We start from the raw sequence: 19,694 nt of genomic DNA, 5'->3' as shown, positions 1-19,694 counted from the left end.
ATTTTATATGGTCAGTAAGTGTTCTACTTTGTGCCGAAGTTGTGAATAGTTAAGAACATCGGGTGTTTCTTCGATCAAATCATGATTATCGAGAGAAGTTCACACATGGTTTTTACAAGAGATTATCATGAACAAATAGAGAGATGTGTTTTATACGTCTTCTATACACGACCTTAAATCTTGTCACAATAAATGATAAAATTGGCAAGCAGTTTATGCACACATACCTCAAGTTTTGAATCCGGTGATTCGCAAGATGTAGAGGCCTCTGCATCTTGAATGACAGAAGACGGGTTCGTTTTTCCTTCTCCAGAGTCTCCATTCTTCGTTTTGCGCTCACACTCCTTCCTCGCTACTCGGAAAAGAAGATCGTCCAATCTCTTCTCTCGTTGCTGTCTCCAGAGAAAAGCCGTCCCTTCTCTTGCCTCACGACCCCACGGTTTGTCATCGAGGAAATACCTGGCAATGTCCGTCTGCCTTGTAGGTAAACTTCCCGATGCTGGATGATCACGGGTAGGAAACGATTCCTTGATTCGGAAGATATCAGCTGGACTGGGATCATTGGAGGATTTCTTTACGATGTGGTGGATGAATGATGAAGGGTCACCTCGAAGGGGTGACTCCCCTGATTGTGATCGGAGAGACATGGCAGAATCGGTCATCTCAACCCCGTTTGCCATGACAGGACGGAAAGCCGATCCATAGTGGAATTCCGCTTTACCCGGGATCTTGATATCTCTTAGATTGAAATGGCGCTCAGCAAGAGAAAAACGGGCCTTTTCCCAGTTCTCAAGATCGCGCAGTGCTTCGTCATCTCTAGAATTGCCTTCGATATCCGCAAGAGCCAAAGAGTCTTTGCTTAAAGAATGAACACGCTGATCAGCTAAACCTTTTAATTCGAACGGAGGCAAATCCCTCGGAAGTGAGCCAATGGAGATATCAAACTTGGTGTCTTCGGCCAGAATGATGCAGCCAGTGGATATGGGAGCTTTCCGCCATTTGAAAGATATTCAGCGTATATGTTTCTGTTGGCAAGGGCATGTGCTGAGAACTGTTGTCGAAGCTTAGTGGTACCGTTTGCGTAAAGTTGGGCCGCTGCCATTGAGTTGTCTTCAACCGATGGAGTGGGTGGTCTGTTGGCCTGAGGCGTATGGATGTTGCTGCCGCCCATCGCCGCTGAAGAAAGAAAGTAATCGAGTCGAGGATCAATAGAACATGATGAACTGGGTCTGAGCTGAATAACAGGATCCGATTCCTGATAGTTCAATGATTGTCTCTTGCGTTTCGTTATGGGTGGACTCGACGAGATAGCTTCGCTAGATTGGAGGGACGGAGAATGGGATGTTGATGAAGAAGGGTTTGATCGTTTGCGACTTCCGCCATTGAACATTGCTTTGACGTCCTCCCAAGCTTGGAGGAGATCATCATCTGGTTTCCGGTCTATCAGATGGATGTGTCGTCTCCAGGAATTAAAATTCGCTGCATCTGGAGGACGATACTTCGAGTCGGCGATGCGATGGGTGTGAAATATGAATTTATTCGGGGAGAAGTACAATCCGCAATAGACACATTTGATGCACTTTGCTCTTGAGCTGTTGTACCGTGATGGAACAAAGTCTCCCCGACACCCCCATGCGCATTCATGGTAGACATCGAAAGCAAAGTTGTCTGGGAGCTTTGGGGGTCGACTTTCGCACAGGAATGACTTGCACAGTCGTTCAGCTTCGCGTTTGGTAATCATCCCACATCGGCGGGAGCTGACTGGCATGGCACCGGCACGACGCAGCATCTCCAGTTGGACAGGTGTGCACTGGACGCAGGTGACACCAAGTGCCACTCGTCTGTTGTGAATCTCATTGTAGCTGAATTTCCTGAGGAGTGTGTTGGATATTTGAGCGAGGCATAGTCGCTCCTTACCGTCGATATAGATGGCCGCGATTGGGGTGCTGAAGAGAACGACAGTGTGGCACTGGTTTGGTGACATCAAAGGACGTGGTGTGGATCCTGGGGTCCGGGGCGAGGATGGGGAACCCGGACTGTCTGGGTGACTCAGACTATCCAACATGGTGGGACTGCTCCCTGATAAATGAGAGGATGTGAATGACTCGTCCATAGGAATCTGTAGGGATTAAACAAATGAAACACATGCACTACAAACTATCAATCACACGACTGCAGTTGAATTAAACAAGTATAGCTACATCAGATTGTATTCTGATAATTACATGAAGATAAACATCCTCGCTCTATTGGTTTTCAATACTCTTCAGAATACGTACTCATTGGAAGTGTCATGTGTGATGTGTGTGTGGGAGGGGGGTTGAAGATGTCCCAAAAAACCAAGTGAGGCGTAACAGACAACAGATTGTAACTTAATATTGGTTGTCATGTTTTGTTTTGTTTTGGCAGAACCATATTGAGATTTTAATCCAAATCTTACATGTAAATCATTAAATGTAACACAATGATATTAACATTTTCCGACGTAGTTAGCTATTAATTTGGTTGCAATCCACTTACGATAATGACAAGACACGAATGTGGTCTCATTAATTATCAGGTTAATAACTAATCTATGTTTGTCTCCCACTGAGTAAACTAGTGTTTAACAAAGGCAGAACAAATGAATATGCTTTGCTTGTTATAAGTGTTTTTTTTCAGTGTTCGCTCTAGTGCACGCGCATGCGTCCTTTGATTATCAACAAGTGTATATTTACTGATGCGGATAGTTGATGTGAATTACTGAGCGTATTGCGGGCGAGTGTTGTGAGGTGTGGGTACAAGGATGTAAACTATCTCTTGGACAGAGGCGTCGATCCTGGGGGGCAGGGGGGGGGGGCGATCGCCCCACCAATGAAAATATTTTGGGGAAAACATATCTTTTTGCCCCCCCAATAATTCCGCATTGTAATATTACACAGAAATCAGCAAGCGAGATTGAGATACACAAATCGTATTTTATTTAAAATCGTGCTCAAAATGTCCGTGTGTGTGGGTGAGTTTGTTTTGTGTGATCGAGCGCCTTTGGAACGATGATTATGATTTGGCCCCCCATCTGAAAAATGGATCGACGCCCCTGCTCTTGGAAACTCTCGAAAGTAACACTAACATTATCATTTCGTCATTTTCTTTGTCATGAGCTTTTTATTGGAGAGCCTCGCTGTTAAAAAATATATTCATCATTGAAATACAAAAACAGTCATATTTCTTTTTTTTAAATGTTTGATAAATAAATCACATTTTGATAAGTAGTGTCCGGATGATAAGACAAAAACTTTTTTAAATACAGAATGAAATAGAAGCACACCATAGTTATCACTTCAGACTTCAGAAAGTTAATTAATATTGCATCATATCAAAGAAAAAAATGAATTTCGGGGATTTTGTAGCTGATTTTAAGATCACACTAATTGCAAAATATGTTATTGTTACACATTTATATAAGAACCCTACATTCTGGCCTCGGTTCGTCAAACTGTAAATCAAACTTTGTCACAATAATTTTTTATTCGAAATCTAAAAGCATAATTACCTTACTCAATGATACATCTAAACAATTGCATAATGGAAATAAAATCGTTTATACTTAGAATCTGATAAGTTGATATCATTGGTTTTAGTTGTATATGCTTGATCATATGTTGATTGGGAATTATCATGAAATCTTGTTACAGATATGCGAACAGAAAAATGAGACGGTTACACAAAATGAGAGAAAGGGGTGAGAAGGAAAAGGGGCAGGGGGAGGAGGAGAAGGGGAAGAGGAAAAAGAAGAAGGACGAGGAGTAGGAGTGGAACTATAATTATAACTATGATTGTAGGAGTCAGGTTGATTACCCTTTACCAACTTGCTCTTAGGCACCCCCCCCCAAAAAAAAGATGTTTAAATCTTCTTCATACATTTACAAATGGAAAAGAGGAATATCTGGTCATTTCTTTTCATTCTCATAATAAAAAAGTTGAATATGAGAGGAAGCAGCTGCCAGCCCAAACAACTGAAGCGAATCAAAACGTCCATTTTTAAGACCGACTAGTACAATTCCCGACCATTTTGATAAAATGCCTAATTGCTATAAATCACAAAGCTCATAAAACAATGGATGCATGTCCAACGTTTATTGTTATATTGTTTTTGTATAGGGAGGGGGTTATAAAGATATATTTCTGCACAAGAATGGGAGGTGAAATTATATTTTTTTATTCTTTGAGACGACATTTTATTTCTTCCTCTTAAAATCAATCAATTTACATTTAAACCCAGACATTGTACATGTTTATAAAACAAACATATAACGAGAATAATGCCTCATCAGTCGTTGATATCACACACCCTCTTGACTACCCCATCTTTACCTGACTCCATTGCAATGGACAGATCTTTATACACTCTTAAAAAAGCTGTTCAAAAAATGCCCAACCTTTGGCAACATACTGTCCACGCAATTATTGGTTAAAATCTGTCCAAATTGGATGATAAAAACTTATAATTTGGTAATAAATTTGCTCAATCGGATAAAAATTGCCAAGAAAATATATAAATATTTTTAACAACATACATCACCCAACACAGTGGACAGTATATTGCCCAACATTTTAAGTGTGTATGGTCCTTTCCTGCTCCTGCACCTCTGTTAGTATTTTGATCTGTTCCATTTTATTCACTTCATTCTTTGCCCTCTTTTACTACATTATCTTCTCCACCCCACCCCACCCAGATATATGCATGTCCATGACCTTTCTCCTCTCCATTTTCTTCAATTATAACAACATCCTGGCTCGGTATCTATTACCACCTTCATCTTGTATGTCTTCTTCTTCTTCTTCTTTGTCTCGGTCTCTTCTTCTCCTTCTTATTTTTTTTCTTTCTTCTTCTTTTTCTTCTTCTTCCACTTCTTCTTCTTCTACTTCTTTTTATTTAATATATTTATATATACACAAGTTATACTAATACATTTTTACACCTATTACACTTGATTTCTTATACCTTATGCGTAACTTTAAACTTTTTATATACGTCTAATGCTTCTTATTATTCTCATACTTTTCTCTCACCCCACCCTGCTCGCATTGTTTCTCAGCCCTGTCAGGATTGTTTGCACTCAATCTCTGGCTGGCCTCTTCCTTTGCGTTCCCAGATATCTTAAAACACACACAATATTTTGAACATTGTATCATCATGAAATTCATACAGCGCACTCTTGAATTACTTATGCGGTAAATAATAGTGACTTGATTAATTTGGAGTCATAATTTCGGAGATTTTAAATAATGGATACTCGATAGAACAATATTCCCTTTCTCCAACCCAGACATCCCTCCGTATCTAAGAGTCAGTGGGCAGCCCTACATGATTACATCTGAATAATATAGACCACTAACTACAAGATCTATTCATGGCTTAGGATCAATGTACTATATATATAACTGATTGGATTTATTAATACAATTCCATTGATAACATGATCATTCATAAGAATTGTCTTGCTCCATTTCAAGCAGATATGACGTAAAACACACTCCAATATATAGATGTAGAGCGAAAGTGACAAAGATGGTTGCGAACTGAAGGCGTTGGAAGATGGAATAGTACTGGTAATGATTAACATTATAACACGCTAAAAGGCAACTGTTCCAAAGGCAAGTTGAATTAAATGGAACACAGAAGAAAATGTTGACGATGAAATTAATGTTAGCAAGTTCCGTTAAAATAATCTTAAAAGAAAAAAAGTATATCGCCTGCATTAGCATTGCTGCAACAACAACACCTCTGCCTTTGTCGCTGCAATCAACAGCAATCGCCACCATCATCAAGAATATAATATAGAGTCTAACTTTTAAGAAGATAACCACATTGAATCATCGAGGAGCATCCGAATTTGTAAATCTCTCTGATACAAAAATTGCAAAAAAAGCATCGTCTCTTTAACCATCAAAGAATAAAGTTTGATTAAGTTTTTGGCCATCGTAGTCATTAAGAAAAGATAATATTGTCTATCTTCATTCTACTTCTACACAGCGCCACTTTGTCACCCCGACCCATTTTCAACTACAAGCGTTACGCTATTCCAACACTCATCTATCCAGAACCCCGTAACACGATAGATAGCAAATATGAAAGAACGCCACTGATTGGTGTTCAGGTTTATGATCAAAATGCGCAGGCAACAATGATCTTGATTTGCCATTACTATTTAGCAATTAAATGCAAACATTTAGTGATACGGAGCTCTGGGGGCGTTTCATCATGGACCTAACTCATGAATGGACTTGTCAGACGTTTTATCCGACAGTTACTATGGTAACAGTATCTCTCAGCCAATCAAAATCAAGGAAAGTTTTCAGACCTGGGGGGTGTTTCATGAAAGTTGTCAGCACTGACTAAATTGTCGGTGCTGACAATTTCAGTGAAATCCTTGGTTTTGATTGGCTGTAAGGCACTTGCCTCCGACTGTTACTATGGTAACTGTCGGAGAAAGCCAACTTGTCAGTGCTGAAACGCTTTCATGAAACGCTCCCCTGATAACTTGTCGGACGAAATTGTTGATGAAACGCTCTCCAGGTCTGGGTATAAGCACTTACTTTTTATTAAAAAAGAAGAAGTTTATTAGGTGCATTTACTTCTTTCTTTCCTTTTTCACTGTAAATTTCCTTATTTTCTTCCTTTTTGTCATTGTGAGAGGGCAAATCGTGTATGAGAGATAATCACAAAAGCAAGAACGGAAAGAAAATAGGGGTTATAGAGCTTATCTAAGTAAAAGTATCCCATTAATCTCGTCGACTCTTACTGAATTTCTCTTAATCTAAAAATGTTCTGCTTATATCCTTAGAAATACTATGGTGTTGAAAGTAAAGAACGAAGTTAAGCTAGACGTATGAATAAAGAAGCATTATCGAGACAGGGGTGATCTCATTAATCCCACCAAAGTCTAAGTTCTCAGAGCTTTGCATTCAAAAGAAAAACATTATCATATCGCTTGGTTGTAAGTCCCCGGAAGACATGGCCTTTAAATGAGAAGAGCCCAAAATGAAGAATAGAGTATATTATGATTTAACATTCAAAGCCGATTTATGATATGCATGGATTCTTAATTCCTCGCTTCGTGAACATGGTAAAGGTGAGATAATGCTTGTTCGGTATGAGTGTGAGTAATGCCCACAATGCCAGGGAATTGGTGTAAGATAACGATGCGGTTACAGTATGCCTGCTTTTGAATAAGCGATCAATTCCGTATGAAATTGTGTTGTCGTGTTACCCTTCTCTGCTCACACACTGACTCACACAAGAAATATGAAAAAGGGGGAAAACTTAATTTTACCGCAAAAAGTACCCCCGTCTCTTTCTAAAAAGTCTTTAACCCTAAAAGGACGGGGGGGGGGGGGTGTGATGCCTTCCCCTCAACACTTCGAGCGATATTTCCGGAATGACAAAAGATAGCGTTGCAAAATTTTATGACTTTTTTCGCGCAAATTTGCGACATACGGGTAAAGCACTGCGACGCTGAAAGGGTGATTATTTTTCATTCTGATTGGTCTGCTAAATTAATTTAGGGGTTAATTTGGTTGTTAAATGGTCTGTTATAATTTTCATTAAAAAATACACAGATAAAAACAAAAGATGATGTAGAAACCTTTAAATTATACTACAAAGATAACATCTGCAAAAAAAAAAGGAAGAAGAAACTTTGGAGTGCAATTGGGTGTTAAATATGCAAATAATGAATAAATTTGCATACTTTGTTCATAATGAATAAAAAAATATTATTTTTAGATTTGTTTTTATACTAGTTTCAGTTCATATGGTAAATAATGTAAGTGCCAAAGTTCGGCGCGATCGCGGGAACGGCGGCCGAGATCACAAGAGCCCGTTTCGTAAAGGACTTGCTATACAGTTGTAACTTTGTTACAATGGCAACTACCATGGTAATAGGGCTCAGCAGCCAATCAGAATCAAGGTTACCATGGTAGTTGTCATAATTGCAAGTCCTTTATGAAACGGGCCCCAGAAGGGGGGGGGGTCATCCCCCAGTCATCAATGCATCTCAAATAGCCCAGTCCTTTTAGGGTTGATCAGGGTACGGTAGCTTTCAAGAAGTTTGATTGAATATTGAATTTCGCCGATTATTAATGATCATGATTTTGACGAGAATAAGAAATGAAAAAAAAAGAAAATAAACGGTTTGAACACTTAATGTAATTACCAAAATAATCCCGCTGATTAGGTACCGTCACTAATGAAACTGTTCTACATCTCGATCTGTTGGTATAAGAAGGAAACGCTTCTTCATTGACGTAAATTTTCTAATGAATCGCTAAAGGATACTAAGCCACGGTGGGATACGAACTCACGACCCTCTGATTACAAGTCGAGAGTCATAACCGCTACACCACGAGTACAGCATCATGCTGTATACTCTTGACAACATTCATATCAAAATACATTGCCAAGAAAATAAGGATTACGCCATACTTTCCATCCCCTGCTCTTTGTGATTATAAAAGTAATGACCATTATTTTCCTTGTTTTCCAAGATTTACAACATATTTCCAGTTGTTTCATGAAACGTCTCAAAACATATATATGCACCTGTGGTATACGCCATTCACTTCGTGCATGCTTGTGCCGCTTGATGACAGTCTCCCTTTAACCATTACCGGATCCCATATTAAGAAATACCTTTATATCATTGTTTCTCCAATTCTTTACACGTTCAGATGGATTATGATACATCAAGATTTCATTTGCATAATGTCTCATTTTAACAAACATTTCGAATCATGATTATAACTAGAAACGCAAAAATTGCCCCAAGGCGTTAAATATTGTATAATTAGATCCCGAATGTGAAGGATAAAGCGATATAAAGTGCTTATGTAAATGTAGCTGTAGAATACATTCACCCCTAATTTGTTCTTGGTAATTCATGCTTTGGAAATGAAAAACGTCGAATATGGGGGGGGGGGGGTGTCAACTTATTCTACGGTCAGTGCACCATGCACGTCTCACTATGTAAATCAGATTCTTAAATTCACATCCTTATTTTCACCATGAATCTATCATGGTGACATAATAGCCGTTTTTCATTTACTATATTTTGATGCAAGGATTATATAAGTTCCTTTATCAATCTAGTATCTTATTATTGGCTCCATGTTTCACTATTACCAGTTTCGTGCGATTCATTTCAAACCTACATGCCCGCCAATGCACCAGACGCTCAGAAATTATAAAATCAATCTTTTATACTGGTTAATACACGAACCACTACATTTGGTTAAAAAAATAAATCGATTTCATGTAAAATATTGTTTAAACAAAAGTTGGTGGATTAAGGCAGTGTATATTGCGCCACCAGTCCCCGTTTTATGAATACTATACCATAGCGGTAAGTGCTCATTTCAGCGGACAAGTCCATCCCAACAAAAAGTTGAATTTGAATAAAAAGAGAAAAATCTAACAAGCATATAACACTGCAAAATTCATCAAAATCAGATGTAAAATGAGAAAGTTATGATATTTTAAAGTTTCGCTTGATTTCACAAAACAGTTCTATGCACATCCTGGCTGCTATGCAAATGAGGAGACTATGACGTCATCCACTCACTATTTCTTTTGTGTTTTATTATATGAAATATGAAATATTCTAATTTTCCCCTCATTGTCAAGTGATACAACAATCAATTCCTCCCTGAACATGTGGAATTAGCTATATGGTTCAGTCAAGTTGGTCCTTAATGTCAAATCTATAAAAAAATGAAATATTGTATAATTCAAACAACAATAAACAAAAGAAATAGTGAGTGATGGACATCATCGACTGACTCTCCTAGTTGTGCATATCACTGTTTTGTGAAAATAAGCGAAATTTTAAAATGCCGCCAAAACTTTCTTATTTTACATCCGATTTTGATGAAATTTTCAGCACTATGCTAGTTTGATTTTTCTCTATTTATTCAAGTCAGCATTTTCCTGGGGTGGACTTGACCTATAAGATTATGAACGGTTTGCAAAGATGCTACGAGAGGGAGTTTTAACAACCGCGGCGCAGACCGTTTTCGGTAACATAGAGAATGTATTGTCAAATCCCCTTCATGGCCATGATGGCAATGAAGATGTTGTCGAGGGTTGATGAATCGATACATCAGTTCCGTATTTGACTCGTGACAAACGACAACAATATCAAATTATACACCACCGCAGGTTGCGTTGATCATTTTCTAAAATGGATATTCAAGCTAAGTTGTGCCAGTCCGCCAGGGTCCCTTATTGGACAGAAGTGCAAGAGTGGTTATCTTTACATTGACTGATATTGTTTGGCAAGTCAGAAAGAATACATATAAAGTAGAATTAAAAAGGCTCGCATAGGATAACCCACAAAAGCTTATTTTCAATGGAGTCCTCAAGGGATCACATCACTGAATGAAATCCATTAAATCACTTTTTGCGTCTGATTAGGTCAGAGAGGAAATGCTGATTCTTTTGATAGAAAATAGTGTTAAAGTCACCGGTGACCAACTGCCGGTGACGCTTCGATATATAGGTTTACGACTTCGTTTAATGTAACGATTCTGTGCGCTGCGATATCACAGTGACGATACCATTATCATAGACGATGTTATTATGTCCTACAATAGGCCTATATGGAAAATATGTAAAACATGAAAGAATTCGGATGCCAGAAATACTCTAAACTCATACGCCATTCATACGGGAACTCCCATGGTCATTCGAAGGTGGGATAAAACTTCCTATCATACCGACCCATCCTTTGGAAGTGAAAATGACATTCTTTTTTACGGAGCCTTTAAAGTGCCATCGACTTGACCACTTGGCGAGATACTTTATCTTGCCATGTCGACATAATAACCTTATAAAACATTACATGGCAAGATATGAAGTGGCCAAGGTCCAACGAGAGTCCAAATATCCCGCCAAAGTGAGATATAACTTTTTATAAGTCGACTTGGCAAGATGAAATATCTCGCCATGTTGACTTATAACTTTTATAAGTAAACTTGGCAAAATATATGTCGACATATAGCCTTTTATAAGTCGACTTGGCGAGATAACGTATCTCGCCATGTCGACATATAGCTTTTTACAAGTCGACATGGCAAGATAAAGTATCTCGCCAAGTCGTCCAGTCGATGGTACTTTAAAGGCTTCGTACTTTTTGCATCAACCATATACTCCCGACCAATTGCGTCAATTCGTCAATGATGTCTCGACAAATTTAGACCATTTTCAACGCTGTTCGGGCAAGTTTCGAGAAATTGTGCCAAAAGCACGTCTGAGTGTTCCCGGGAGTCGCCTAATTCAGTGGACATTGTTTGAAAAAAAGTTTGATTCCCAGTACCCCCCTCCCCCGAAACTTGTGCAACATCACCGAAATTATAGACGATTTCCCCCTATCTTTTCGTAGGATCATTGACTGCCAATTTCGCCAAAGCTTTAGGGGACATCGGCAGGCATCGGGAGAAAATTTAACAATGAACATCGCCGACAGAATGCTACCCAGTGGGACCTATCCTAAAACATGAACAGCGCATGGAAGCATAAAATAAAATGGGCTGAGCACAAATTATATGGTTTTATTGTCTCACCTGCGAAGCAAATTGAGACTATAGGCGTCGCTTTTCCGACGGCGACGGCGGCGGCGGCGGCGTCAACATCAAATCTTAACCTGAGCTTAAGTTTTTGAAATGACGTCATAACTTAGAAAGTATATGGACCTAGTTAATAAAACTTGGCCATAAAGTTAATCAAGTATTACTGAACATCCTATTAGAGTTTCATGTCACATGACCAAGGTCAAAGGTCATTTAGGGTCAATGAACTTAGACCATGTTGGAGGAATCAACATCGAAATCTTAACCTGAGGTTAAGTTTTTGAAATGTCATCATAACTTAGAAAATATATGGACCTAGTTCATGAAACTTGGACATAAGGTTAACCAAGTATCACTGAACATCCTGCATGAGTTTCACGTCACATGACCTTTGGCCGAATTGGGGATATCTGTTGAATTCCCATTATAACTTTGAAAGTTTATGGATCTGATTCATGAAACTTGGACATAATAGTAATCAAGCATCACTGAAAATTTTGTGCAAGTTTTAGGTCTCATGATTAAGGTCAAAGGTCATTTAGGGTCAATGAACTTTGGCCGAATCGGGGGTATCTGTTGAATTACTATCATAACTTTGAAAGTTTATTGGTCTAGTTCATTAAACTTGGACATTAGAGTAATCAAGTATCACTGAACATTCTGTGTGCGTTTCAGGTCACATGACCAAGGTCAAAGGTCAATGAACTTTGGCCGAATTGGGTGTATCTGTTGAATTACCATCATAACTTTGAAAGTTTATGGATCTGATTCATGAAACTTGTACATAAGAGTAATCAAGTATCACTGAACATCCTGTTTGAGTTTCAGGTCACATGATCAAGGTCAAAGGTCATGTAAGGTCAATGAACTTTGGCCATGTTGGGGTTTTTTGTTGAATAACTATCATATCTCTGTAAGTTTATTGGTCTAGTTCATAAAAAGTGGACATCTTGTGCGAGTTATAGTATTCAAAGTCAGCACTGCTGCTATATTGAACCGCGTGATGCAGGTGAGACGGCCAGAGGCATTCCACTTGTTGATATAGTGCACCGTGCAAGACAGCAGGCATAAACTAAAAAAAAATCGTAGTGGGGAGTGCGCAGTATTTGACTCAGGAGACTCAGAGCATAATATTTGTACTAACAAACTGTGATTTTTATAAATCAAGTCAACATCTTGAAGTGACTCTGTTTACGCCTATTATGCTCTGGTGCCCGTTTTAAAAAGAGTTACAACTGTTGTAACATTTCCATTATGGAAACTACCATGGTAACCTTGATTTTAATTGGCTGCTGAGCGCTGATGCCATGGTAGTTGCCATAGTAGCTAAGTTACAACAGTTGTAACTCTTTATGAAACGGTCCTCTGATCGGTAGTACCAAATCAACAACAAGGATTCTAACTTGTAAAATTGACCATAAAAAAATTACTTATCGGTGGAAAATAATGATTGCCACTAAAGGTAACTGACAACCGCAGTTTATACTAAAAATAGATGCAAGGGATTGGATGATGGATAAGCTAATGTATTTTCATGAATATATTTGAGCACATTTAATAATTGGCAATATGAATGTTAATTTCATGGGTTTGAATTGATCAATATCGAAATGTCAGAATGCAGTAAAAACACCGACTAAAAACGTATCATTATTTTAATTCTGAAGTGAAAATTGCGGGGATTTTTCGTTCATTTTTATCACCTTATTTTGTATTCGTTCTGTTTACTGAACTTTAATGAATTGTTGAATAAGATCGATGGGGAAGTTTACTTGAATCTTTTGGGATTACTTCTAGCTCATTTTAAATCAAAGTCTAACTAAATTAATTCATTGAAATAAGATCCACAGATTTTGGATCATAATGAAGAAGTGGATGCTCGCGCAATATCATAACCAATTATGCAGCCTAAAAAAGTGATAAATAAAAGATTAAAGGCATAATGAATAAAAGAAACTTGCAATGTATTATTTGAAACGGATGACAGGAATTCAAAAAATAAAGATGATGATAAAGAAATGATGGAGCGTGTGAGGAAGAAGAAGTAGAAGAATATAAAGAAGAAAGGGAAGGAGGAGGAGGAGGAGAAGAAGAATATGAAGAAGAAGTGAAAGAAGAATAATAAGAAGGAGGAGGAGGAGGGGTAGGAGAATAAGCCAGAAGAAGAATGAGAAGGAGGAGAAGCCAGTAGAAGAAGAAGGCGAAAGGGGGAGGGGAAAAGAAGGAAACAGGAAAGAAGAAAAAAATGTCTGTATGAAATTGTTGGTATTGATTTTGGTCTAAATTTTTTTTTTTCTTTTAATAAAACTCTTAATCCCTTTCTCGTTATTTGATCTTTATTATGCCATATTTAAGTCATCCGTAGATTAAATAACATTATACAAGCAATTGTATGAAACCATTTAATCAAGAGAACCTGGTTAATCGACCCTATTATTGTTTCACTTACTGACATGATGCCAATGGTTTGGTCATCGAATTGATGGACAGTGTAAGATATCAATATCTATGTTCGAACAAAAACATTAGCAATATCTAATATCTGATCTTCAAAACCCGATTAATTAGCTTTTTTCAAAGGCAGCACTGAGCATCGAATTGCGTAATGCAGGCGAGACCATCGTAGGCGTTTCACTCGTCCATATTTCATAATAAAATACAAAACAAAATAGTAAATGGATGGCGAATATGGTTTAATGATTTCTTGAATATCAACCAGGATAGTTAGTGAAACTTTGCGAAAATTTGAAATATTGTATATAACTTTGAAAGGGTCGTGTGGTCGAGTGGTTAGAGCATTGGACTCATAATCGCAAGGTTGTGAGTTCGAATCCCTACTCTGCCATTGTCTCCACCTTGAAAAAAAGGCCCGAAAGTAATATCTGTCGTCTATGACGGATTAACCTAGACCTAAAATGTTTCCGAGGTAATTGGTTATATACCAGCTTGGCGTTTACCAGCAAAACGCTGTCCTGTCGAGTTCCTACGGGAGTTACCATAAATAAGAAACAGAAACAGAAACAGAATTTTAACTCAGATTTGTATTTCGTTTGACTCTTTTACCCACTTATTATTCTAACGACTTCCTTTTAAAATATATACAAATTTTGGTTATTTTGACAATGGTTGCGATCCAACACAACCAACGTATCATTTTAGCGTAAGAATGGTAATATTTTGAGGTGTTGGGAGGGGGTCCCATATTATCCATATATTTTGAGAAAAAAAATTGGGATCAGATGTTTGGCGTTAAAGCCAAGCAATAGTTCTCAGTTATTAATTATTTCAGTGTTAAGTGTTTGATGTGTCTACTTTGTAACATAAAAACAGTTTCAAAAATAGTTATATCACGCAGTAAACCAATTTTCAACCCTATTTACATGTTCGGGTGAAAAAGTGAATAAAAATACGAAAGACAAGGTGAGGAGATGATATCATCATCTTGCTTACTGCATATTCATGAGCATGCACAGACCTGTTTCACCGAAATAATGCGAAACTTTTGAATGATATAAACCACTATTCCTTATTCGATTTTAATGAGATGTTGATGCTTTTTGTCTGACTTTGTCTTATCTGTTCAAATCATTTATCCTCACACTAGGCAGCTCCTTAACCCTAAAAGGACTGGGGGCATGATGCCCCCCCCCTTCGACGCTTCGCGCGATATTTCCGAAACGCAAAAAGATAGTGCGCAAAATTGTATGACTTTTTCTTTAAAGTCTCACGCAGCTTTTGAGACCAAATTTGCGACATACAGGTAATAGCATCGTCGCGTCACGTGACTTTTTACGAGCTAATGTTATGCCGAAAACGGCTAATGTTTTATATTTTGTGTACAAAGTCTATGGGAGTTGAAATTCATAAAAGGGTGATTATTTTTCAATCTAATTGGACTGCTTAATCAATTAGGGTTTAATTTAGTCGTTGAATGGTCCGTAATAATTCCAATTGAAAAAAAACATGAAAAAGATGGAAAAACGAAGAGATACTTAAGAAATTCTAACAACAAAAAATACATAAAGAAAAATTGGCTTTAGCAATTTTCTTTGTGGAAACCTGTAAACTAGATTACAAAGATGACACCTGCAAAAAAGAAGCAAATTTGAAGCGAAATTGGGTGATCAATATGCAAAAGAATGTTTTTCATAAATAAATTGCATATTTCATTCATAATACATTAGATAAGAAATAATTATTTTCAAAATGTATATTTTTATACTAGCTTGTAGTTTATGTGGTAAAAAATGTGCGTGCCAAATTTTGACGCGATGGCGAGAACTGCGGCCAAGATAAGAAGGAGGGAGGGGGCATGCCCCCCCCCCCCGTCCTCAATTCATCTCAAATAGCCCAGTCCTTTTAGGGTTAATTGGCTTTTTATTGTCTACTGTTGTTATCGAATTCACCATTCTTAAAACCTAAAATTTCTGTAACCTGATTTCCTAAATGAATATTCTTTTTTCATTTGGTAGTTTCAAAGAGAGTTTAGATGCCTCAAAAGCTTTAAAAAAATGTTCAACCTTGAAGCAATGAATGATAAAAATTGAATATTGCTGTTTTAAAAAATGTTAACATTTCGTTAGATATCCAGAGAAAACTTTTTAGTTTATATCAGTATATGGTAATTCGGGTTTCATAAAGCACATTTACCGTGTATTTTTCAAGTAATGATAAATTATAATCTTCCCATCGACAACTATTCATTATGACATATCAGTATTTATATTCCATACCCAGTTTTTCCGTAGTCAAACTTTCTTTACGACACCAATATTGAGATTGCATTTAACGAGGAAAACGAGAAGTCTCAGCGGGCACCATACTATTTCGGCTCGGGGAGTTCGGGCAGAACACAGCCCGAGCTGTCCGCTGGATTCATGTGTGCCATGAGTACTTAGAGTTGCTTTCATGTACGATGGCTAATGATTATGTCAAAGGCGCCAAATAATTATTCATTTCGTAAATTAGTTAGCTAGTGGCAAATCAAATAAAAACTTATACACTTAGACGACCACATCATGCTTGCAGATTTTTTTGTATTGTTCATTTATTTTTAGCATATATAGAAATACAGATTTGGCAAATTTATCACCTTTGAAAGAAAACCTTTTCATGCCTGAAAATTGCTTTCTCTATTTCTGTATTGTTTTCATTTCTGAAAATTGCTTTCTTCATCAACTGTTTAGCTACCACATGCACTGTTAAAAAAAACATGATTTTACAGGGAAAAAAGAGAATTTTGCAAAAAGCAATAACATAATCTTTCTGTAAATTCATAAAACAGAATTTTTCTGCAATTTAACAGAACAGGTCTGTTTAAAAAGGGGAAAAGAGTGTTTTATTAAAGGAAATTTGTAAAGTTCCATACACCAAAAACCAATTTCCTGTAATTTTACATGATATAATGTAAGCTTACGCAATCTGGTAAGATTACAGGTGTTCTCGAGACTCTGCTGCAGGAACTTCTTTTATTTCAAGGATAAATTTTTTAACAAATTATAAACGGTCAAATTAATCAAAGTTAATCTACCTTCACCTGAAATAAAAGAAAGGAGATGAGAAAAAAAAATCATGATGCAGAGAACCAAAGGTAAGATCATGTTTTAGTTATTAAAATATGTAAAATGAAAACGGAAAATTACGGAAAAGGATATTATTAAGAAATGAAGAAGAAACGAAAGGATAGGAAAAGGAAGATGGTATCAAACAAAGTGTAGCATTTTTTATATGAAGCACGTTTTAGCTAATACTGATTAGATTTTCCTCGAATTGAGTCACATGCGGATATTGGATTTTCAAGAATCTAAGCTATATCTGACATTGCTCTGGGCATAAAGCATTGGCAGAATAGAAAATCCCATTTTGCCATCTGAGCTACAGAGACGATAAATCACATAGACATCAATCTTATCGAGTTAAAAATGAATCAATGACAAACAATCTACGAATAAAATGTCACCATTAAGAAAAGAACAACCCAAGAGGGTATTGTAAAATTAAAAAAAACTGCGTAAGACCCCCCAAAATGTTCAACTACTGAACAATCATAATTGTAGAATTTAACTTGAAATCCCAATATCGATTGAGCGTCTTCTCTAATCTTTCAAGGAAAATCATTATTGAAACAATGATCCGAATTGAATAAACTATTTTTTATTGGAAGATGTATACTAGGTTTTGTGATCGCAGTCAAGACTTTGTATCAACGCATTATGATGAATGTTTTGGTAAAATACGGGAGAAGGGATAAAGTTCGGTATCTCCTTCTTCGATCCGTAGTCATGTTCCTTGGATGACGACGTTAAGCATGTTAAGGATCTTTAAAAAGGCATGTGGAAACAAAATGGCATTTCTAAAACAGTTTTTTTCGGAGAAAAAAACACACACACAATAAACTTCGATCAAGATAATGAACGTGCGATTAACAGTAATAACAGTGTATAGATGTCACAATTCGATATTAAGTTTAATCATTTCTTCCTGAGGTAGGAAACTGATGTGAATATAATTATACTGTATGGTTTTTTATTAGATTTAAATTGATTTACACAGCGATGCGCAATATTTACTCTGACGGACATCAATGGGGTTGCCACGCAGTCAAGCTTAGCTAAGAGTGGCAACCCTTGCAACCTTCTAATAATCGTTATGTTTTGATAGAAAATGCATTTTTTTTTCTTTTTTATGTTTTGCTTGTCAGTTATCTGTATATTATTATTGTATTTTCTTTGTTAATGTATTTATGAAAAAGTATTGCAGAAACCAATAAATGAAAAATGAAATAATTGGAGGCAGTGGATAGATGAAGAGAGAATTTTGACGCAGAGTAAAACTCATCATAGTCAATATTCTTATTACCTGTAAATAATTGTGTTTATGGTCATCCAACTAATAATAATGTAAAAATCCGGTTGAATTAAGACTGTAAATTTCATTTTTATACATGAGGATAGATACCATATGAGTGTATTTAGACTAAACGCATATTCCCATGTTAAAAGGGCTTGAGAAGAGTAATGTGATGAAGTTATTATGTTATATGTCAGTTATCAAAATAATCATATGGTTGGAAAAACTAAGTTGATCATTTAAAGGGTTGAAAGTGTCGAAAAGGGCCGAGAATTAACAACTTTGTCCAACCTGTTAAAAAAAACTACTCCTTGCTCATTATAAAGGATTATTTACCAATATCAACTGTTTAATCTATTGAAGTTTTAACATAGAGAACTATTTGTTCGTTCATTAATTCTAAGATTTTCTTAAAACTTTTAGTAAATTGATATGCAATCACCAATCATTAAAGAAAAAATAGATTCTTCACATGAATGGCATGTTGAAAGAAATAAAACTCGTCTTACCAGATTGACGGCCTCCTTCCAGGTTCTTCCAATCTTGCCAACTCCTCCCAACTCAAGAGCAATTCCGACAAGCAGGCTTGAAGAATGCGGCTCAACTGCACAAAACCACAAGTACAAACTGTATTAATCACTCTAATGATTGCCTAGCATACATACACCCTTCAAGCATTCATACCTCGTTGATTGAAATCGCTTTGGCGCTCGAGTCACCACGCAGTTCACGAAAGCAACAAGGCTTGAAAAAACGAAGGATGCGGAATTTTGCCAACGCCACAGGTTCCTGCCCCCAAAAAGCGCTTCATGAGCCGACTGTCTATCTGATTTCAAATACCCTTTCTCGTTACGATTGAAACAAGTGCAGAGACCATGATTTTTTTCCGTCGCGAATTGGAAGCCGAACTCACCAGAGAGAAGTGTGTTGTGGGTGGTGATGAGTCGGGGAATAGGCGATTTTGTTTTAATTATTTGCAATACACCCCTGTAAGTGGCTCGTTTATAAGCGAAGATGAGAGCTGAGCCTGATTGGTCCAGCGTAGAGATATGAGATGAGCGCGGTGTTAGCCGAGACCAATCACCGTGTTTGATAAAAGGCATATTTAACGCTGCGTGGTTTTTTTACTGATTTTGCATTCTTTGCTTATATTAAGAATAACATGGTTATGCGTGAATTTGATCATTTATAAGTACTTATGGTTTATAATCATGATCGATTCGGAAAGTAGAAGGGAA

At 37.1% G+C, this 19,694-nt stretch overlaps 1 protein-coding gene across 1 annotated transcript; it reads right to left on the bottom strand.

Moving 5' to 3' along the window:
* Positions 1 to 892: 892 nt before the first annotated feature.
* On the bottom strand, positions 893 to 19,378 carry LOC121415456 (SKI family transcriptional corepressor 2-like). The gene is made up of 2 exons (XM_041608660.1): positions 18,966 to 19,378; positions 893 to 2,119 (listed from the first exon to the last, which is right to left on the bottom strand). Exon 2 carries the CDS (start codon positions 2,111 to 2,113, stop codon positions 893 to 895), a length of 1,221 nt encoding a protein of 406 aa, XP_041464594.1. The 5' UTR covers positions 2,114 to 2,119; positions 18,966 to 19,378.
* Positions 19,379 to 19,694: the final 316 nt, after the last annotated feature.

Source organism: Lytechinus variegatus, chromosome 5, assembly GCF_018143015.1.
Source record: "Lytechinus variegatus isolate NC3 chromosome 5, Lvar_3.0, whole genome shotgun sequence".
Classification (NCBI taxonomy): domain Eukaryota; kingdom Metazoa; phylum Echinodermata; class Echinoidea; order Temnopleuroida; family Toxopneustidae; genus Lytechinus; species Lytechinus variegatus.
Note: the sequence above shows the minus strand (reverse complement) of the source record. Positions and strands in the feature narration are given on the sequence as shown.

Excerpts from the sequence above, each read along its gene's own strand:
- LOC121415456 (XM_041608660.1), bottom strand. The coding sequence starts at position 2,113 with ATGGACGAGTCATTCACATCCTCTCATTTATCAGGGAGCAGTCCCACC.